Source organism: Thunnus maccoyii, chromosome 20 (genome assembly GCF_910596095.1).
Source record: "Thunnus maccoyii chromosome 20, fThuMac1.1, whole genome shotgun sequence".
In the NCBI taxonomy this organism is placed as follows: Eukaryota; Metazoa; Chordata; class Actinopteri; order Scombriformes; family Scombridae; genus Thunnus; species Thunnus maccoyii.
In genome coordinates, this window is record NC_056552.1 from 14,446,869 (window position 1) to 14,470,012 (window position 23,144).

Consider the following 23,144-nt stretch of genomic DNA (forward strand, 5'->3'; position numbering starts at 1 on the left):
CTGGCTTGTTTGGTTCTTACTGTTCCAGTTTCACAGTACTGTAAGGGCACATTTTGGGCAGTGCAGATGGGCAACACTCCCAGGAAGAGTCAACAAAGTGAGACATGTTCTGTAATGGAAGCATCAGTGCTTAAGGCTACTTCTTGGACACTATTGTCTCTGCCCTAAAAGTGACAATACATTAACAGCATTTTAAGTCGCACGGGGGCAACCGTGGCACAACTTTATATCACAGTTGTTGGTAAAGTTGCCCTTCTACTGTTGCCTTAAAATGTTGCAACACTGCCATTAAATTTAGGTAATTTTGTAGCTGTATCTGTGAGGATGTTCTGTAGCTCGTTTCAGTAAGGATTTTAGTTCTGTCATCATTGTCCACAAATAATTATGAGGTGTACTGGCATCTTACTTAGCCAGAAAAAAAATACATGAAAAATAATCCAAATATTACACATTACAAGCTTTAGTTAATAAATAGGCCTTCAGTGATTGAATGCTAACAGTGACAACAAGCCATTTTACCTAAACTGACAAAAACTTTCCTCTCAATGTAACAAGGACCAGATGAAGATAAATGACTAAACCTTAACATGTTAAAGTATTTCCTCTTTTTCTTTTTGAATGGAACCGTGATGATTTTAGCACTAAGATCCTTCAGAGAAACACAGCCTGATCTTCTTCAAACGGCATTTTGCACATTTTTCCCCTTTTCTTGTTATCTTTAGTGTTTTTGTGTTAATGTCTGTTTAATGACAGAGAGACTTGATTGCCACGAGATGGTCAAAAATTGTTTTTTTTATTATGATCATCATATTTATTACTTTACATTTCAGCCTAGTTGTGAATTTAGATTTGAGGAAAGCACATAAAAACATTGTTCGGATGGGGTTTTAACTGTTTGTTAAAGTTTAATGGAAATTTACTCCGAGCCCAAACTTGAAATTCCACAAATTATTCGTAACAGCATGAATTGTGAATGAATGAATGAATTTCAGTTTATTGGCATAGACTTTCTGTCCTTGATTTTGAATACAGTATCTGTATAGATTTAGTAGTAATGATTGTCATTGATAATCATTATAGACTTTAGGCTTTTCTTTATTTCAACTTGTCATTTCAATTTTCTTTCAGAATGTACTTTAACTTGATATAATTTGGGGCCACTTTCCCCTCTTTTTTTGTTTTGATGTGTACTATTTCCACATTTTTATAATTTTTTTTTACAGTAATATGTAGATCTCATCCCTATTGAAGTTACACTGAGGAACCCACTATTGATGATCCGTTATTGTTAAACTCAGTTGCTCTCAAGACATGATAAGAAGGCCTCCTGACACATAAACAGAGCACACAGTTTCCTGTGACAACATAACATTACAGCTACAAAATGAAAATATTTTTGTTTTTCCCTGATCAAATCAGGTTTGTGTTCTGAAGCTACTCCTGCTACAACAATGCTAATCAAAATTGCAACACATAAGTTGGAATTGGCAGACTGAAATAGGGCGTTTCCAACTGTGCTAGTGCCAAGTAATGTTTGAGTTTTAGTGCAATAGTTAAATTCTGTCACTTCAACCCTTTTTTATGTGTTCTACCTACTCTACTTTTAATCCCTGTCCTTGAATTGTTAAAATTTGTCAAAATTAATATCATTCATGCACAATTATTATCTTTTGCCAGGATGACACTTAAAGCTAATGGACATTACAGTAAGATGGATCAGGCTGTGATCCCAGAAAACACAACTCTGTGTAAATGTGTAATTAGGTTGATAGTCACTGCAATCCTTTTATCTATTCAGGCTTCTGTTTTTATAAATGAAACCTAGAGAATTATGTAATTATGCAAAACAAAAATATAACAATCCATAAACAGGTGACTAGTTCTAACTACCACCCTGGATATCCACTAAGATAACAGCGTGAAATCCACTCTGACTCTAGACAGGAAGGGACATTTTCTGTGAAATTGTAAATCTATCAGTAAGTGAATCTTCCTTCAGGCGGAGCTGTTTTCCTTTTTTTTCCTTCTTTCTAACCTGTAGACCTCATTTCTGAATGTAACATTTCTTAACATGTTGAACCTGAGACAAATGTGTGTTTGGATGTTATTTATTTTAATGTGAAGCCCTGGTTGGCATTTAACTGTTTATGTATTATTTCCTGTAAGTAGTTTTAATTGTTTTTTTTATTTATTTCAATATGTGAGAGGATGAACTCTACTGCCCTAACTTTACTCAAACTTATTTAGTAAATAAATATTTTACTTTATGTGTAAAATATTCAGTATAGTATTCATATTTCTGGCATGTTATCCTGCAGTACAGAGCAGCGTCTTTTAATGCCTTTTGTGAGTTTTCATGAATGTGGACAAAAAGCTGACAATTTAACATTTTTAAAAAAGATTTTGGTGTATTCATTATATCCACTGAATATGACATATGTGTTTGCTGACTGTGGGCTATGTTTAGTCTTTAGCTCTGTCATTTCCATAAAATGTGCATTATACCCTTTAAAATTCACTACCCATGTTAAGATGTGACTGTCAAGCGAACAGTTCTCTATTTATTTGAATTTTTAAATGGATGAAAATTTGTGAATTTGTCATATAGCAGAATCACAATAAAAATACAAATACTTAACTCTGTTGCATATCTGAGAGTTTATGTATAACTGCATGATTTGAGGTTTTTTTTGTTGTTGTTTAGGATGAAGTACATACGATAAATCAGCTTTGTTTTTGAGTTAAATGTCCCTTTCAACAGTTTTAGCCACTAATCAAATCTTTTTTGCCTGCGTTGTAGATTAATGAGCCAAGTTCAGACTGCCTTCTACACCACTGAAGCACAGTGGACTCAGGAATCGGTGACATAATCAGCTCATTTAGTTGAATCAATAACAGCAGCTCAGATGTGCCCTTCCTTCCAGAAACTGTTTAAAATATTACTGTCCGGTACAGTTCGCTAATTCTGGGTAATAAGGAGCACTGAGTTTCAAATATCAGCCCCGGGGTGGCACCCTCTGTTGAGTTCTTCAATGTAAAATTATGCAGTCATCAAATTAAATGAGAGTTTTAAAACCTGGTAATTCTGCAGTTTAATGGTCCAACTTCTTTCAGACTTCTAATAAAACAATTCATTGTCATGCAGTTCACAATTAAAAAGCTCTCCCACCTTTATGTCGATGAACTTTGATGAGGGTGAAGGATCCATGTGCTCCATTAAGTGGATCTCCTGGGATCTGGTGTAATTAGGGAATTAAAAATAATCTCTTGCAAACAGTCTCTGTTGGACCCTCAACCTCAATGAAAAACAAAATGAAAACATCTTTTAAAACCAAAGAATATATGGAAAACTTTTTAAAATCTCCAGCCTTTCGATTTAAAGCTTTAATCTGCTTCCTCCCTTTCATCTGCATTTCTCTTTCATGACTGATGTGCATTTAATGTGACAGTAAATGCACATTGAGTCTGTATATCTTACCAACAGGAATTGATGAGGGGAAATCTTGCTCTCAGTATTGACCTGACTTTTTCTAAGAAACTTATTTGATCTCATCCTAAAAATATAATTTTAGGATAAGATCAGAGCCTCAAGATCAGGATATCCAGCATTAAAAATCTTCCTGCAGTTTTCATTAGTAAAGCCAAAACTGCTTTGATGAGTGATGCAGTAATAACTTTTATGTTTTGTGCAAGAGAGAAAAGTAGCTGGTGGAAACAATTTCATGATAGATTTAGTTGTTGAAAAACTAGAGACGACTGATAACACCTTCACATCTGTACAGCACATATGTAGCTGGAGCTAACAGACGGTTAGCTTAGCATAGCGTACTGGAGAAAGGGGGAACGGCTAGCCTTTCTTTGTCCAAAAGTAACAAAATCCACCTACCAGCACCTCGAAAACTCACCAATTAACTGTACTCCAGGAAGTCACTGCTCCTGGCTAAAGAAATAGTCTAGCAAATAAAAAATTTCATTTTTACTCTTCATCTTTTTACAGGTTTTGTTCACATTAAACAAACACAATATAACTTGTTAATTAGTGAGTTTTAGAGATTTTGGTGGGCAGATTTTGTTGCCTTTTGAAAGAGCCAGGCTAGCTGTTTCCAGTCTTTATGCTAAGCTAAGCTAACAGGCAGCTGGCAGGCAGCTCCTCCTAGTGTACAACAAGGATTATCAATCTTCTCATCTAGCTATTTCTTTAAAAATAACCTTTACAAATTTATATATATATCTGAATATATATATATATATATATATATATATATATATATATATATATATATATATATATATATATATATATATATATATATATATATATATATATATATCTGAATCGGCCCCAGAAAAACACAGAAAAACGTCAGTGTTCTTTACACCACATCTTACCTTCAGAAACTCAAACCTCTCACCATGGCTCGTGTCTTTCTAGTTCTAGAGAGGAAACATTAACACAGTGCAAAATTTAAGGTCCACGGTTCAATGGATGAAATCTTTTATTTGGATAAAGTTTGCCAAGCAACTTGACAAGGATAAAAAGGCAAGTTTGAACAATACAAGACTTCATGTGTCAATGCAAGAGTGTCAGGCAAATTCGTAATGAGTCGCACCAGGAGCTATAATACTGAATGAAACGAGTGCAGTTCCATACAGACACACCAGTCGCTTAAAGGGCTATAAAAAGTTCATAGACTCTCCTCAAGTTTGCTTCATTATTTCTTAGCAAAGTAGAAATATAACAAGTTCTCTCACTCTGGGCACAGTCTTCTGAAGGTGTTGGAGCTCTGAGATCAGTTGGGCTTAAGGGATGCTCTGGTTGGAATATTGAGCAGTTGTGAAACACCGACGCATTAATGATTTAAATGGTAAATAACCAATTAGATGTGAAGTTACTTTTTATTTTTGTTTTCTTTGAATCCGTTTTTGCAGAATTTAAACAAAAATAAGTGCCATTTTCTTAGTCGACGTGAGAAATCTTACATCTTAATGAAATTCTCTTTGAATACCGGAATATGCTAATTCACCATTTAGCTGAGTACCAATCTGTTAATTAGATTTATTTTAATTGGATTGGAGCATCCCCATTAGTTCCACAACTAATGAACAGAAATGATGTCTGAACGCTTTAATGATCTTGGCATTAAGGAGCGAGCAAAGTGGAGTCAGGATCAGTCAGAGTTTGGTCATGGGTATGTGAAGGCTGTTCCACGGGCCCATCCATAACTCCTCCTCATCCGACTGCGTTCTGTCGCTTGGGCACTCCAACGGCTCCCTCATAACGAGTCCGTCGTCAATGTCGTCATTACTGCCATCTACCTTGGACTCTCTCTCGCCTTCTTTCAGTTCATCTCTCTCTGCTGTGCTCTGAGGCTGCTCTGTGCCGCCCTGCGCTGCTTTGAGCAGGTTTGATTTAGACGCTGCGCTTTCAGGGCCCGTGTTGCTGGTGCTCGTCGACCCTAAAGAGACACTGGATTGTCGAGTGTTAAAAACATTCAGCGTTTTATTGTTGTCAGTGTTAGAGAAGGAGGAAGTGACCGTTGCAGAGGTGGCCGTCCCCGAGCTTTGGAAGGTGCGCAGAGTGTTGCACCCACCGTCTGCTGTTCTGGGGTTGTTGAGGGGCATTCTTTCCTCCAGCGTGGCAGCCATTTTGTCGAGTTTTTTAAAGTGCTTGGCCAGCCGTGTGCTGAAGACGGGGGAGTTGAGTTTGAGGTTGTTGTTTGTGGTGGTGAGAGTGTGCGTGGGACCTGTGGCAGTCATTGAACGTCGAGTGCGGATGATGGAGCCATTCTGAGCCACGTAGATACTACCGTTAACGTTGGCGTGGCTGTTGAGGGTGGAGGGTAAGCGGCTGCGCTGGGTTTCTGGCATGCTGTCCTCGCCGGTGGAGCTGGTCTCGTACTCTCGGTCCACCACCAGCTTGATCCGACGTTTTTTACTGCCGTGCTGGAAAAACACACAAATAACATGTCAATAAAATACTGACAGTAAAACCTACTGAAAAGTGGGTAACTTCGCACTTTGCTGCAGTGATGTAGTAGTGTACTCGAGGTTGTGTCAGTGCATCGCAACATCACTGTTACTGTGGTGTGGTTACAAGTGCAACGGAGCAAACTCCTGACCACTCAGACATGAATCACTCTTGTTCTTATAAAGCCTTGTACAGACAGAAAAACAAAAGGCTCTCTGAAGATGTTAGGCAAAAACTTTGATTGGTTTTCCTGGTTGTCTGTTGAATTTTGACTCATGATCAGTGCTTCACCTCTTCACAAATTGAACAACTTTGAAATGTTTTTCACCTCCAATTTTGACAAAAAATTTGCAGCCATGTTGCAGTGCTCTTCTGTCACGTCTTCCCACTGAAATAAATTGAGTTCAAAAGCATTTCTTCTACATCTCTGTGTGACAGGGAGTGACTTAAGAGTAATAACATTGTTTTTTCTTCAGAACATTCTGCAAATGTGAACCTGTTCACCTTTTTCTTCAAATCTATATCAATATTTTACTCACAATATATATTCTAAAAGTTTAGCTGAAGCTAATATGAGGCTTCAACAGTTCTGAAAATACTTCCGAAAATACCCACTTGACTTGACTGTTTTGCGCAGGAAGAGGACTATGGATGAGTACAGTAACTAATAACTCTTTTAATGTACATATGGGCACATGAGTTTTCCTTTAAGACAGACCTGAAAATATGTGGACCTTTCCTTTAAAGTTTGGTATCTGTGGGACCTGTACCGAACAGTGATGTCAGGGTGTATTGACCACACCCTGAGTACATTTTTATTGCAGCAAGGTGAGAACTTTAACCACCAGAGGTCAGCAGAAACAACATTTTCAGCTGGTGTTGACTTACATCTGAAAACTCAGATGTAATTTGTGACCATGTAGAGCTTGTCAAGGTGTTAAGTTCTCAAGTACACTTACTTTTTATCTCTTTTTTTTTTGCACTTTCACTCACACTGCAAACACACTACATAGCAAAGACAGGTCAGTGCACCAGGGTTTTCCTTTCTTCCAAATAACACCTTATATTGATGCTTTAAAGCAATATTTATTATATGCTGTATAATAATCCATAGTGGATGTAACTCTTTATAACATAAAACACTATGCAACAGTAGAACCTCCTCTTTGTCAGGTCGGAGCCAATACTGCTGAGCACACACACACACACTTTGGAAGAAGAAAAAGGTTGTGAAAATAATTCTGACCTGCTACCACACACCATAGCCCTCACAGTTTTTCCATTTAACCTTGATAGTGTGAAAGAGAGAAAATGTTTGCTATTACAAAGAAAACAACTTTTCTGCCCCCCCACAGATAACAAGTACTGGAAGAGCTGACTGATACACAGAGAGTGATAGACACTGAAAAAGAAATGACTAATAAAAAAAAAAAAAAAAAAAAAAAGCTTGAGCGAACCTTAACGTGCAACAAGAATAGGTCAGCGAATAACAATCTTTCAGCCGCAGCAGCAGAGAAATAAGCACCTGGAAGGAGAGCTTTCACGAAAGGAAAATGAGATAAGTCTGCTCAGGAGGAAAGCAAGACGACTGCTTTAAGAGTATCAGAAGTGTTGTAAAGGCTGTTGAGACAGACAGGAAGCAAGAAAGAGGTAGAGGCTGATTGGGAAAAAAGGGGATTAAAGACTGAAGCGGGAGAAAGGAGCTAAAAACCGGCAAAAAGAGATACTGTGAGAGGGCATCGGAGGACATGCAGGCAATTTAAACTCCTGTAATGTAAATCACACCAAACAAGGAAAAGGAGAGAGATTACAGCAATAAATTCCACTCAGGTAATGACTGCACACCCAATCCAGGCATTTTCACTGAGATCTTACTGAGTGGCAAAGAATTTAATCTTTGGGGGAAGGGGGGGCTAAGGCCTCATCTGCATTTCAATCAGCCGACTCATTTTCCAAATCCCTCTCTTCTTTATCCTCCTCGTCCTCGTCTCCTTCCTCTGTGATATCGGCGTGGCTTCTCTCCTCTTCCTCGGTGTCCTCAATGATGGGTGACAAGTCGTCAGAGGCGTCGATCGCATCTGATTGGATGTGGTTCGAGGCCCATCTTGATCGTCCCCCGACGCTTTTCGTCTCCTCCTCCTCCTCCTCCTCCTCCTCCTCCTCGCTCTCTTCCTCTATGGTTTCACGTGAAGAACGGGAATGTCTAGAAGTCTTGGGCCTAGAACTAGAAGCTGTAGAGCCTGAATATCTGGAGCTGTTTGTGGATCGGTTGCTCTTATCATGCCAGCTTGTGCTGCTTCCTCTCTTGGCACTACCACTTCTACTTTTACTACTAATACTGCTGCTACTTGGAGTTTTAACACTTTGACCGTCTGAGCTTTTCCTGCTCGGTTCTTCCCCTTCATCCTCACTCTCCAACCCTGACTCCCTCTCAGACTCTGACCCCTCCTCACCCTGGTTCCCACTCTCTGACTCTCTGTCGGTGTCAGGAGTTTCCCTTTCTGTTCCTGAGTCGGACTCATTTTTTTCTGTTTCTGTATCAGATTCTGTCTTGTTGTGCTCTGCTGTGACAGACGAGGTGGGGCTACTTGCGTCGGAGAGGCTGCATTCTGACGGAGACTCTTTGCTGCGACTTCCGGTTTCTGAATCACTTTGCTCAACACTGTCATGGAATCTTTTCTCTCTCTTCCACCATCCCTCGGTGAACATATCCTCCTCTCCTAACTCTCTCTCCCACCTCCTCCTCTCCTCTCCTGTGTCTCGCTCCACGGCTGTAGAAACGCTCATATCTCCTATGGAGTCGTGAATCTTCCTACTGTTCTCTTCTCCTCTATCCCAGCCTCTTCCATCGCTCCACTGTTCGTCTCCCACCCTGGCGGGACCCTGGAGCCTTCTGGCGAGGGAGATAAGACTGAGGGTCTCGCTCAGCTTTTGTTTTACTGGCGGGGGTTTGCTGGCTTCAATGGACGTCTGGAAATAACTCCCGTCGATGACCACGCCACCATCCAGGCTGGCAGGCCGGCCAGATGATGACAAACCAGGGAGCTCTCCTCTGTGCTCTGGCCTAACGCCTTCTCTTCCTCCCACAGCATTTCTCATCCCATTATTCATTGTGCCACCTCTGTTGCTTCTTCCCCATGTTCCCATGTCTCCTCTTCCTGCCCTTTCCTTCCCTCTTTCTATTGCTTCATCTCTTCCTCCCCATCTTCCTCCCCCTTTGTTTTCTCTTTTCCCCGCCTCCATTCTCTCAAACCCCCTTCCCACTCGTTCCCCCTTTCTGTCTTCCAACCTGTCTCTACCTCCATCTCCCTCCTGCATTGGTCCGATTCTGGCTTTGTTCCATGGCGGGTGGATGGCTGGAGGCTGTCCAGCCGTTTTGCTCGCAGAGGACAGCAGCGTGCTCACTCTCATCATGGCCTTCAATGTGGCGGCTGCATTCGAGCTCGTAGGCTTTGTGTTCACGGTTGCTGCGCCCTCTGATGGTTGTTTTTTGGTGCTCTGAGTTGTTGGGGGTCCAGGGGTCTTTCTTGAGGAGCCATGAGGAGGTGGAGGATTGGGCTGGATGTGGGTTTGGTGGGGGGCTAATCTGCCTCCTTGAAACTGTCTCCTCACCTGTTGTCATGATGATATTATTTCAAAACCAAAGCAGAACAAATAAGACATGTATAAAGCAAAATGCATCACTCTCAATGTCAGGTGTATTATAAGGAGTAGGCTTGAACCTAGAGCCTGCTAAAGCCTGACTGAAATGGGATTTTTGAGGCAGATACTGATATTTAAGAGTTAAAAAGAACAATAAGGACACATTGGACAATAGTTATGTATTGAGTGAGACACAGTATGCAGTTGAAAAATAAACTTTTCAGTGCACTCTGGTGGATGAATGTATGTGTAATGGAGATGATTTCTTGTATGAACATGTACACCAATACCGATATATTTACAATAAGCCAATATTGGCAAATTTATCGGTCTAGCTCCAACATGTTTATTGATAGATTAGAGCTTTGTCTTTTTGGTTGTTGTGGTCGATTGTACAAATAATGTGGGTACAATGCACAGCAGTGTAAACAAAGGAAACCTTAAAAATATAGTGTCTCCCAACCTTCAAAGCAATCTGACAATAAAACAAATTCATGAAATGTGGCCAATTTTTTCTTTGCTCAAGTGAACCATGCCCAAAAGAGAGGAGAACAAACACCTACTTTTTTCGGTTAGAAAGGATCAGGATTACACTCTTCTGTATTTTTCTTATTCCCAACAATAACAAAAGACTAAAACCATCACTGCGTTCAAAACTTTCACAACCATTTCTATTATGTCTCCACCGGAATATTATGCAGTAAACAATCTGCAGTAAACAGTCTTTCCTAAAATTTCTGTTCTGTTTCAATTGCATTTTCTTGTGTTTACCTCTCCATCAGACTCCTGTGGGCTGTAGTAGTAGCTGCCGTCATCATCGACAACAACCTCTCCATATTCATCGTAGAGGCCGGAGGGTGAGATCAGCTTCCTGCGACTGCCGTACTGTGGAAGGTCGTACCTGGAAAGAGACAGAGAGGGGTAAAAAAAAGAGACAGCATTATGTAAAAGCAATAATCAGTAAGAAGCTGTGCAGAGCAAAAGGCATAAAAACAAAGACAATTCTTTGTTAATTTTAGTGTTTTTGTGTGATTTTCCCAGCAAGAAACACAGTAATCATTCTGTTATGGACTTGTTCAGTCAGTACAAAAAGAAACTAAAGGTGTGGTATTTTAAACCAGCTTCAACCCCTCAGAAGTGAAGACAAGAGAAATCTGCTTTACCACCAAAACTGTTGTACTTGGCTAATGCTTATCCAGAGCCACTTACAACAAAAACACGCAGGGCAGCACTGTGGTTCACTCCAATGACAAGCAGCGTCTAATGACTTGCCTAAGCAAAGCTGCCTCAATCACAAAAGGAGCATTTTGTTGCCAGGAGACATTTTGTTAGCAGAAAACACTGGAATCGATTTTCCTCCCTTTTGTCTCTCTTTGTTGCCTGTTGCTGGGAGCACTGCCTGGCTCTACCGGCCAAAAAACTGTGTTGTGTTTCACCACTTGGGCTGCGTGCCCTGAAGCAAGCAACTGGGAAGAGCCAGTGGGTCAAAAAACACATCTTTTCAAATGCTATCCTGGAAACAATATGTCCCCGTGTGATTAAAGTAACAAATTTGCTGGAAGTCCTTTGGCTTGGTTTCCGAACAGAGTTGTACAGAAAAGTTGCCTCGTGTAATCACTCTGCTTATAGTCAACTGGTGGAAGAAGTTGCCTTCCTATTACATTAAGCAGCCAAGTAATAAACAAATGGAAGGTGCAAGTGGACGAAGGATGCGCAGGGGTGAGAAACATAAGAGGTGCGTTAGGGAGAAAAAGGAGGCGAGGGAGAGAGGGGGGAACAAAAAGAGAAGGACTAGGTCAGTCATAGAGGCTACATAGCTTTAATCCATACAGTACAGACTCTGCAAGCTAATGTAATGAGTCTTAACCTTCCACTAAAACCTGCTTATAGGATTTTACAGTCATTAACTCGCAGGGTCACACATGCGCATAGTCTTACTCGAAGGCTAAAGCATCACTCTGCTTACATTTTCTCTCCTCCCAATGGTCATTTTTTCCCCTGTCACCCTCTCTCACTCTCTCACTCCGTCTACCTCCCCCCCCGCTCCATGTCACCACTAGGGGGCATTAATAAACTGAGAATCAGTTGTCCAAGTTGCCAGAGTCCCTGGCATCACAGCCAAGACTTAAGAGTGTGTTTTTGTAGCTGTGTGTGTGTATGTGTGTGTGGACCAAAATGGGTCACCGGCCTGTTTCTGGTGGGTCTCCAAATGCTAAATGATTGTTTAATGAACGGTGTCACGATGAGAGATCACACTCACACAGTAAGTGATGATAAGAGTACTGTGTGCTTTACTAGTTTTGGTCACAGAGTAAGAAGCTATACTCAATTTGGATGTTCAAATGTAACAAAATATGCTTTATTTAGTTTCATAATTCCAGTGATTAGATATGACATATGGATAACATCAAGATTACAAAAAGATGTCTCCTATTTTCTCCCATATTTTGATATTTCTCAGAGGAGCTGAACATATTTAAAAAAAAAAAAAAAAAATGAGTTTGTTTTTTCAGAATATGTGTTTAGTTTTTTAGAAATTAAATCATAAAGGGGTATTCCGCTGATTTTATGTGTCAAAGTTATTTTACTCGGACTACTACACAGCCTGTTGCATAATGCTGTCTGTGGCTGGTTTTCTTTTCTATTTTTTTCTGTGTTAAAACTAAGGTCATGGACTTGGAAAGATGTGGGCATTTACCAGGCAAGGAGAGTCTCCAGAGAGGCACTATCAAGTTACATTACTGGAAGAGTATGATCCAGTTTTTTTGGAGCTTGATCCATACTAAGGACTAAAAGCCATGATCTGCTGTGTCGCATTCTTTCCTTGATCTGTCTCTTGCAAATCCCCCAACTTCATGCAAGTGCAACACTAAATCACTGGAGCGCTTGTTTAATATTCTTAATCTTAAACAAGCTGGACAGACTTCTTCTCATATTTGTTGTCATCTCATTATGTATATTTTTAATGTGGGTGCCAAAACTCAGCACCTATCAGCTTCAAGACAGTCACCCTGTTTATCACCAACCCCAGTAAAGACTTTTGAGAAGTAAGATTTAATCCCTTATTGCTTAGTTTGTGTGTACGGATTGAGAATTTTTACTCTTGACTAGAGGGCAACATGAATTTGGCTTGTTTTGTCTTTTTTTTTTTTTTCTCAGACAGGCATCAAAACATCAGACCTATGCAACAAATGGTTCAAGTTATTTTCTGCATCTGTATAAATCCAATCATAATAATGCCAATGGCAGATGGCTATATTCCTGCACACAGAGAAAATCCCATTTTGATGTCATTTTTTGAACACAGATAAAGGAAAAGGTCAAAAGGTTATGAGCCATTCCTCCAAACAGTTATATCACTTACTGTAGCTAAAAAATAAAATCTTGAATGTTTCTCAGAGACAAAACTCATGCATTATTGTGTATGTCCTGAGAGGCAGTTTAGTATTTGTTAGCATACTCTTTGAAAAAAACAAAACAAAAAAACAACAACTTTCATTTACATCTGCAACAAATAAAGTGATTAGATCTGAGCCCCACAGGGTCACAAAGTCTGATTTCCTGCTCCCGTGTGCATACAGTCAGACATGAGTGTGTGGATGTTGCTCTAAGCCAACAGCATCTGGCCCATTGTCTGCTTCCACGGCTGGCTGCCTGATTAGCTGCTACAGTATTGCAATGCTAGACAGAGAGAATAAACTGTGTGTGTGTGTGTGTGTGTGTGTGTGTGTGAAAGAAAGAATGCGCAAGAGTGCGTTTCTGAGTGAGTGATTGAGTGAGTGAGTGAGTGAATGAATGAATGTGTTTGTCATGAGAGAGAATTTATTTATGTGTGTGTGTGTGTGTGTGTGTGCACATGCATCTACTAAATGTGTATTTATGCGTGAGTGTGGGTGGGTGTATAAAATCAAGTTCCCGGGAGTCTGCAGCTAAAATTATAAAAATTACACAATGTATCACAGATGGCAGGCTGTGTGCAGAATAACACACACAAACACACACACATACACGCACACACAGGAGGGGTGAAATGAGTCTTCAGAAGTCTTGTTCATAAATGCTTTGATCCAATATGCCTGTATGTGTGTGTTTAACATATTGCCATTTTTGTACAGTATTTCTTGTCAGACATGGAAGGAATGCAGACACACGTACAGTACACGAACACACACACTTTTTGAAAAAAAAAAAAAAAAAAAAAAATCACTCTAAGATCTTCTCCTGCCTCTTTATTTCCTGTTGCTCAACAACATATGAACTGAGTGGGAAGGCTGGTATGAGGCAGGTCACCAGTGTCAACACCTCACAGTAGCCACCACGCTGTGTGACTGACACAGTCAGCTTGATATTAAAGCACCTGCCATGGGACTGACATGAGGCTCAGCGGGATACAAGTGAGCGCAGTCAAGTCTAGACTCATGTAGGAGGAAATATGTTTTATCAATGTTGTCGTAACTCGTGGTGGTCACTGCTAGAGGTTAAAAGTCGTAAAACATTGTGGAAATGTTCACTGCCCTCAGTAGTCTTCTGTCATGTGTCACTGTTAGTAAATGATGCTTACAGAATACTGTGTTGTATTAAATTTCATAGAATTACTACACTGTTTGAGAAAAAAATGCTGTTAAAAAGGAGGAAACATCACCTTTCATCCACCACTACAGAGCTGTGTATGCAGCTGCGACTGACTATCATTTGGATTTAGTAAAACCTGCTAAGCTATTTTTGTAATGATAATAAATATGATCTCAATATGGCAAAAAAGGGCAAAACTAGTCATTATTATGCATTACATGACACCAAACTCTTAACATGTGTTGAAGAAATATACTTAAATCAAAATGTTTGTTAGTTTTTAATTACGACTTGAACTGAATTGTCAAATGATAGAATGATAAGATCATATCATCACGATGCAATTCATTTGAAAGTTGATAAATAGTAATTAATGAATTCATTTAAGAATAACTCAGCTGTACTGATTATAGCAGAGGGTGGGTGGCTGTTATTGTCAGGCACCTGAATAAAGTACAATATATATGGTTTTTCCAGATTAATACTATTTTGTAAATTTAAACTTAGAAAAAAGGTCTTGAATCTTGGAGTATGAGAGTTAAGACAGTGACATATAAAACATCAAAACAGATGTTTAAGATCCCCTCCACACATGTTTTAAGACACATGAAAATGAAATGGAAATGAGTTAATAATTTGTGTCTGATATGGGTTTTGCACAAAAAAGTTCAATTAATTAGTTAAAAAAAAATCTTAAAATGACATCTACCCTCATTAAAAATCCAGAATCTATGAATATGCAAATATTGTTCATTTCAAAGTTTACTAGAAGACACAATCTGTCTCCTACTTCACTGTAGTGTCAATTTGCAATGTTCTCACCACACTTGTGTAGTTTCATACTGGACCATGATTGACTTCCAAGCTAGTTGTGATGTCACAAATCACGCATGTAAGTATGCGCTTAAACTCAAGTTTAAGGTGAGCACAAGAGAAACTTTCTCCCTTCAGTAGATGTGAAAACAGCTTTCTAGTGTCAAACTCTGCACATGCATCATTCTGCACAGTGAAGCTCAAACATCCAACTGAAGGAACAAGAAGCAAAACACATTTTTAAGTGCAGGGGAACTTTAAGATTACAGGGCAGCAAACATGCACACTCTATTAAGGTTGGATAATATGGAGATATACCAACATTTGGTCATATAATTTACTTGATAATAGCTATCCCCTTAATATCTCTATATGCAGGATGTAAAGGAAACATACTAACCCGTGATCATAGTTGTAATAATCTTGTGTGTAGTAGTCTTGACCAGGGTCGATGCCAGATTCCATAGATAATTCCTGTTGGATTGACAGACCATTATTAACACTGCACCACACATGTACACTGCACTCACAAAGACACACATGTGTATTAATATACACACATGAATCTATCTGTACAAGCACACCCACTCATATACAGTATACAGGACAAACCCCTAACCCTAACCCTAACCCCCATCTCTCATGTGCAATTGTAGACATTGGCTGCACTTACACGGACCCACTCACTCAAGCAGGAAAACACACTTTGGGAACAAAGAAGTGCTCAGAAAACAGAGTACCTCTGGTCTGAGCAGAGAAGGTCGGAGAAGTTGTTGTGTCTGCCAGAGGGAAAGAAAAGCGATGAAAGATGAGACAAATGGAAAAAAAGTTAGGAGCGCTCCCCCAAAATGATAGGCATCTATTTTGGAAAATCAATACTCAATCTTCCTCATTCAATATCTCTGTAATGCAGACGATCTAGTGTTTTCATATGGTGATGTCAATCAACTTTGTTAGAGCAGATATTACTTTGGATATCACTTTAGAACTCTGTTTCAGATCAAATTGAAACATTTACAAGTTTATTGATGCATTCAAATAAAATTATTTTGGGAGATGGATATTCAACAACTGAAAGAACACTTGTATCATCGGTTTGAACAACAAACATCAAATAAAGTCTGTTTTCCTCCATGTCTTCATACTATTTTGGAGTCACAGTATGCCAAAAGTCAACCATTTTGAATTGAGAAAGATGGTTTGATTTTCTACATTAACGCCCTTTTAATTTTACATTTTAAGATAAACCATAAATGACTGCAGTGGTCCCGAGGTCATAAAATGCTGTTAGACATGGGAAACAGTCAGCAATCAATTATGCAAATATATAAAAATGTAAAAACAAGACACTGGTTACATAGAAATAATAGAAAAAATGATAGAATCATAGAAATAAATGAATTGATTTTATTACATCAAACAGAGAAGAATAGAAAGAGCAGAATACAAAGAAGAGCAAAACTTAACATCAGAGGTAGAAAAAGAAGTATCAGTGAATAACACATGCAACGATAGTACGCATGCAGAGACAAAACACCTACCTCATGTTGTCCATATCCACGCCTGGGAGATTAAAGAGAGAAACAGAAAGACCACTAACCAACATAAACCAACATTACCAAGGAAACCTCTCATTAAACAAAATCCTACTGATATGGACATGTCAACACGCTCAAAATATTTCACATTTTGTGGAACTTAACCCAGTTTCCAAAGAAAGCAAGATGATGAGATACGTCTGAGTGCATGTATATGTGTGTCATAGACTGTGTATTTTGACAGAAAGGGAGTTACATTTTTTGAATATAGCTGTATAAAAGCATAATATTCACATCTCATTTGCAACCCAAATATGCTCATTCTGTTAATGAAAAAAGCATAGATGGGATATGTCAATTTTAGCCACAACAATAATAAAACCATATTTTACTTAATTTGTAATTTCTGACTAATAGGTGGAATGTTTTATTCATGGGTAGAGGGATATTTATGGTCAGGATATATTAAAATGCACATAATGCATACATGTATAATGTAAAATTTGTGCGTGTAAATACACTATTTAGCATAAATCCGGCACCATTCAAGTTCCTTTGCAAAAGAACCCTGAACAATATGGTGATGGATGATCAGCTGGTCAGCACAGAAAGACTGACCTGAACATCTCTGAGATATTTCCTGCCAACAGCCAACCAAACTTCTGTGCTTTCCTTGTAAAGTAGGGATCTCAAGTGAAATTACTTTGGGGCTACTTGTCCTCAAGCAATAATGATCCACCTTGCTTAAAATTGTTTGGTCTCCAGGTTAACGTTTCTTTTAGATTTAGAAAGAGAGATTTTGGTGTCAGGTGCATAAAATAGACAATATTTCCTCACTGATTTTGAGGATTTGCTCAAAAACTGAATGATTACTCTAAAATAAATGACTGGGGAAAAGTAAAAATGTGAGAAATATCATTTTGAGGGCCATATAAAACAGTTTTGCTGGCCAGATCAGGACTGGGTTGCACCAGCGATTCGTAAATCCATTATTAAGTTTGTGTGTGAAGTTCTTAGTAACCACTAGTTAGTTTCAAACTAGTGATTTACTAAATCAGGTGGCACCACTAAAACTTAAGAAATGTCTGAACTGGTTAACACTTTAGTAATGTATCAATGCTGTCCAATAAGAAGCAACCAACTATGTAAACAGGAAGTCACTGTAGAATCACAAGCTGTAACATAACTTGACCAAAAATCCAGTTTTAGGGGCTAAAAGATAAAATAAACAGCCAAACCTCTGTGAATGCAGGTATATTTGTTTTATTTATATCTACATACCTGGAGAAATATGTATGTTTTCATTTAGTTATTGGCATTTACATTGACATTTAGTGTTTTTTTCTGTGAAATTTAAAGCTTCAGGTCAGATATGTCGACCATATTCCATATTACCTCTTTTACTCTTCAGCTGAAATGGGTCAGATATCAGCTAGGTTTGAACTAACGAACAGTTGGTGCAACTGGCTCCAGGCTGGTAGTTTTGAGGCCCCTGTTGTAAAGTTAATCAGAATTTCTCTACCAGTGAGCTCGGTGTATCAGTGTTTGTGGAACTGATTGTTCTGGAAAAAAAGATGAATTATAAAAGTTTTCAATGAGCGTTTGTCCATAATGGAAGCAGGATAGGTTTCACAGGCAGAGCTATCATTATCAGAGCATCTCCAAAATTATAGTCCTATTCAATTCAGCTATGTCAGTAATTTTTATGAACTGTATGCTCCTACACACCGTGGAAGATTCCAGTTTGATTTGAATAATGATAAAATAATCAAACATCACAGCGGTCCCGAGCAAATTGAAATTCTTTCTAAATATTTCCTGTGAGAGATGAGCCTTAACTGTTTTAAGATTTCAGATAAAATCTAAAAATAATTTTTCATAACCATGGATTCAGAGAGCCTTTGCTTAAGTTCTGTTCAGCCCATAATTACTCTTGGCTGAGCTTGACATCAAGCGAAAGCAGAAAATCAAACAAGTGCAAAGAAGATACCATCAAGTACTTATCAAAGGGGCATATTTATGTCAGATTGTCTGCAGTGAGCTTTTAGCCTATACATGAACCTTATGGCCATGTGTAGCCTGTTATTATGGTATCCTTTCTGTTACATTTGAACACACGTTATATGACGTGTGGAAACGTTTTATTTACAGCAGAGTGTAAATCACACTCAACTCTCTAACCTTAGTTGCAACGAATACGTTTCTTGCAACTTGTCAGTCATTAACAGTGCAGACATCCTGTATATTACAGTTACTTTAAAAAGTCCTAACACTTTTCCCCTTTTGAAAAGGAATTAAAGCTTACTTGTTTTCTTGCGAGAGTTAGATGAGTAGTTACCACACTAACTAGCTAGTTAGCTGTTTCCTCCTGCTTCCACTCTTTATGTTAAGCATCACTTCTCGGCTGTCTCATATTTGGTGTACAGACAGCATTGTCTTGATCTGCTCATTTAACTCTCAGCAAGAAAGCAATTATTAATTATTTCCCCCCAAAATGTCAAACTATTCCTTGAGAGATCATTTCTTGTAGCCTGACATTAAAAACACAAAATAAAATCAATGTCAAGATACTGACACTTCAATCCAGCACATATCAGATTGGGTCCACCCAGCAGCCAAGTTGATGACACTACAAGCAAATAGTTTAATGTTGTTTACAACACTGTGAAATTAAGACTTACTGTTGTGAGGAAACAAACTTCAAACAAAGACAGTAAGATAAAGAGAGAAACAAGAACCGAGAGAAGCAGCGAGATGGAGCAAGAGACAGATAAAAACAAAGAGATACTTCAAAAACTATGAAAAAAAGTGCTGGGGTTCTTTTTTTTATTTTATAAGGTGGGGGGGAAAAAACCAAAGGGGAAAATTGGAAGAAGATAAATAAATAACAAGAAAAACAGCCCCGAACCCTCTCTGTTCATGCGTCTAAACTATGCGCCGGCAGGATGTATTGTCATGTGAAACCAAGGTAATGAGCTGGCAAAATGAAGATGTATCACAGAACAACAAATGGTGACTTTTAGAGGACACATCAGATTCTCCTTTCTGTTATTAAACTGAAAACACACACATACATACATGGAAAATTGTTAAACCACATGAGCATTTGATTAAATAAATTCATATTAGAATATAATAATAATTATCCCTCTTAAACACACACAGACACACATCTCAAGGAAACATTTTCAGTATCAAAATGCAGCTTTGAGTGAATAAGTGTGCTTCAAAAAGACAGGATTATCTGTTCACATAAAGGTGTGAAAGGATAGATGGTACTCTAGATGCATTGGCAAACATGTTTGGATGGAAAGAAAAATATTGTGGATGGCTGAATGGCTGCCTGAATGGAAGGATAAATGGATGAAAAAGAGGTTTTTGGGTCATCTATGGGTTAGAATGAAATGGCTCTTTTCGCTGTCACCTTGTGCGTAAATGTGTGTATACTCTCCAGATTATAGTATGTGCCTTGCATTGTGCGTAGCGTAATCTGTGTTTGTGTGTCGGTGTGTGGAGATAAGTCTATCTCTGTGTCCTTGTTGCTCTGACAGACACATTATTAGGTCCTCTCGAGACAAAAACACACAGACAGCTATCTGATCTCTGTCATACACACACACGCACAAACAGACACACACATCTGACATGACTGACTCCTGCTCTTTGTGTCCTCTCCGCCTTGTCTTGCAGTGTGTATGAGCAACAGAAAGATAGGAGAGAAATATTATTAGCTCTTGAAGAACAGAGTCAGAATATGACACCCAGTGACACTCTCTTCTTCTCGTCTCTATTTTCTTTCCACATTTTGTCTCTCCATCCTCTCTCATAGAGCTACTGTAGCCCCTTTGCCCTTTGAACCGCCACTTTCTTGCTTATTTGTTACTTCCTTGTTCCCCCTACCTGCTTCACTCTCTACCTTTCAGCCTCTTCTCTCCCTATATTCTTCTCTTTCTCATTTTTTTGCCTTCTATCATCATGATTGCATGTTATCTAGAGAATAAACCCCTTTGAAGTAAAGTTAACTGTCAAGAAGGTGCTCTTTTGGATTGTAAACGTTAGGAGAATCCAGGACCACAGTGCACAAATTGGCACACTCCAGCTTCAAACAGCTTCCCAGCCAAACAATGTTCCTCCTTTACAAAACATTTATTCAGCACTTATGATAAGCATTTCAATCTCTTTTTTTGCCTAAACTCATACAGACCTTGCCTTACATTTTATTTAACTTCATCCTAACCTTGTGTTCATGTTAGCCAATTAATTGAAGGGAATAGGGGGATTTTGCTTTGCCCTAAATGATCATCAGTGGTAATAACATATTCCTCTCTCTGACATCATCTTTGGAAAACAAGCAAGCTGTGGCAGCATCTTCTGACAATCCAAGAATTCTGCTGATTTACAAGTTATTGTTTGTGTAAGTCGACTCAAAACAAGCTCCATTTTTCTTTTGCTATTTTTCATGGATGAAGCAAGCTAGTTACACCATATGGGAAGATAACATAGTCATACTAAAGCCTCCTTACAAAAAAGATTTGATTGGTTGACTGTTTCAACAACCTGGCTGAAATGGGCACAAAACCAGACCCATTTGAATTGCTAAACAGTGAGTTACACTTTACAACAATGACCCACCAACCACTTATATGATCTGGCAAACTGGTAATATCACAACAATGAAGTCAAGATGGGGCAAGAAACGAGCAGTAATGTCGATTAGACATGCTGTAAACAAGCCTGCAGCACTACAGCAAGTATGGTAGTCAGACTATCTGAACTTGTGCTTCTTGGCCCACCTGACTCATTTGTTAGTGATGCTCCCAGATCTCATAGGCTAACTTAGTGAGTACAATGTTATTATTGCTTATAGGAAATGATGGCCAAAACTATGAAAATAAGACACAAGCTGTAATAAAAATGAATTATTAAAAGGTTTAGATGCTTGCTTAAGTGCTGTTTTGTTGGATCACACACTGTGTTAAAATAATTTACATTTACAACGGCATATTATTATTTGCTTTGCTGTATCACATGTTTATTTTCTGCTTCAATGGCCTGGTTTCTACATGGTTATCTTTGCGTGCTGAGGATCAAACCTGTGATTTTACAGATACACGACAGCCCCTCTCTCACTATGCCTCCTATCTGTGTGTCTCAATTCAGTCTCAATTGAATGCAGTCTCCTCTACTGAATGTTGAAAACAACACATATTCCCCAGGATGTCAAAAGATGTCTGTTCTCTAGCAGAAGCGCACAATAAGATCTGAAAGAGTGAAAGCAGAATCTGTCTGTGAGACAATAAAGATACACTATGTGTGTGTGTGTGTGTGTGTATAATGACATGCAGCACACTGAGGTTGAAAGCTAAACTTAGCATAAAACATTTCCAACCCAGTCAGCTGAAACAGTAGAACTGCCTGCAACCTGTTTAAAAGCTGCTGTGTGTTTTTTTGTGTGTGTGTGTGTGTGTGTAAGTGTTCACACTCCTGTTTATGCCTGAGCTCTTGCTATGGAGTGTATTTAGAAGAGTGTGCTCATAGTGTGAATGTGTGTGATTGCTTTGGGCATAGCAACATGTCGACATGGTTTACAGCTTTATCACGATTTTGTATGTGTGAAAGAGAAGCAAATTTGAACTGGAAATTGTGTACATGCATCTAAACCCACTGCCCAACATTAGAGATATTCCACAACTAAGATTGATCAAAGTACTGTATGTGTGTTCTCCTTATCTGACAACAGAAAATGTTTCACAGCATCGTCGCTTGATAACCACAGACATGACAATCAGGCTTTGTTTTATTTGACTATACATCATGATTTGATCCAACTGCCCAGACATGATGATCATCAGTCACATGTGGGTCTTGAGGGAAAGGCGTGATTTGACACTTGATGATGACATTATGTGCCTGGAGACAAATTTTTGAAACTGTGTTAGCAGATGGCAGTGATATCTGCCTCTCACAGGTCCCAAATCACAAATGAAACAACACCTTGCTTACAAGCAACTTGTAGACATTTAAGATAATTTACGATCAGCGCTTCAAAGGCTGCCACCGCTTTCCACATCAGATTTACTCCAGCTGTGAACAGCAGAAGCCAAAGTAGAGACTGCAGATGAGACGGACCTGTCATTCCTTATGCTGGAGAACAGCTACAGGTATTTCACCAAAGGAAAGGGAAGGATGTATCTTACAAATGATTACAGATTATGTTCCCGTTAATCTCATCCCCTGTGACTCTGACTTTATCTCAGTTTTGTCATTTAAATGTGTATAAGATAAGGAAAAAAAAAAACATATCAAAGAGAAAGAGGCTCAGCATACATGAAAGTAGCTTATATGTTTTTCAGAGGTCTGTGTGTGCATTTGCGATAAGAGCTGGTCTGAGCAGGCAGAAATTTAAGTGGACTTTCATATATACCAAAACATGCATGCAAGGGGCGCCTTGACAGCCCACTGGTTAAAACATATACAACATAACTGCAATGTCTGCAGTTTGATTGCGGCCGCAGTACTTGTTTACCCATGTTTCCTGTTTCTCTGCGCTTTCAACTATCAAATAAAGGCAAAAATCATACAAAAACATGCATGCAAATTGCACATTTCCA

At 38.9% G+C, this 23,144-nt stretch overlaps 1 protein-coding gene across 4 annotated transcripts in view; it reads right to left on the reverse strand.

The window, feature by feature from the left end:
* Nucleotides 1-4,464: 4,464 nt before the first annotated feature.
* The window catches only part of LOC121886680 (protocadherin-15-like), a 154,988-nt gene continuing 136,308 nt past the window's right edge, over nucleotides 4,465-23,144 (reverse strand). For 2 of the 4 annotated variants that reach the window (XM_042396882.1, XM_042396884.1), the window contains 5 exons: nucleotides 16,537-16,558; nucleotides 15,736-15,774; nucleotides 15,396-15,469; nucleotides 10,382-10,511; nucleotides 4,465-5,943 (listed from right to left, as the gene is read on the reverse strand). In XM_042396882.1, coding sequence (XP_042252816.1) covers nucleotides 5,173-5,943; nucleotides 10,382-10,511; nucleotides 15,396-15,469; nucleotides 15,736-15,774; nucleotides 16,537-16,558 — 1,036 coding nt within the window. In that variant the 3' untranslated portion in view covers nucleotides 4,465-5,172. Of the gene's footprint in view, nucleotides 5,944-10,381; nucleotides 10,512-15,393; nucleotides 15,470-15,668; nucleotides 15,775-16,536; nucleotides 16,559-23,144 lie in introns of those variants that run through there. The other 2 variants (XM_042396883.1, XM_042396885.1) reach the window with 2 other exon arrangements.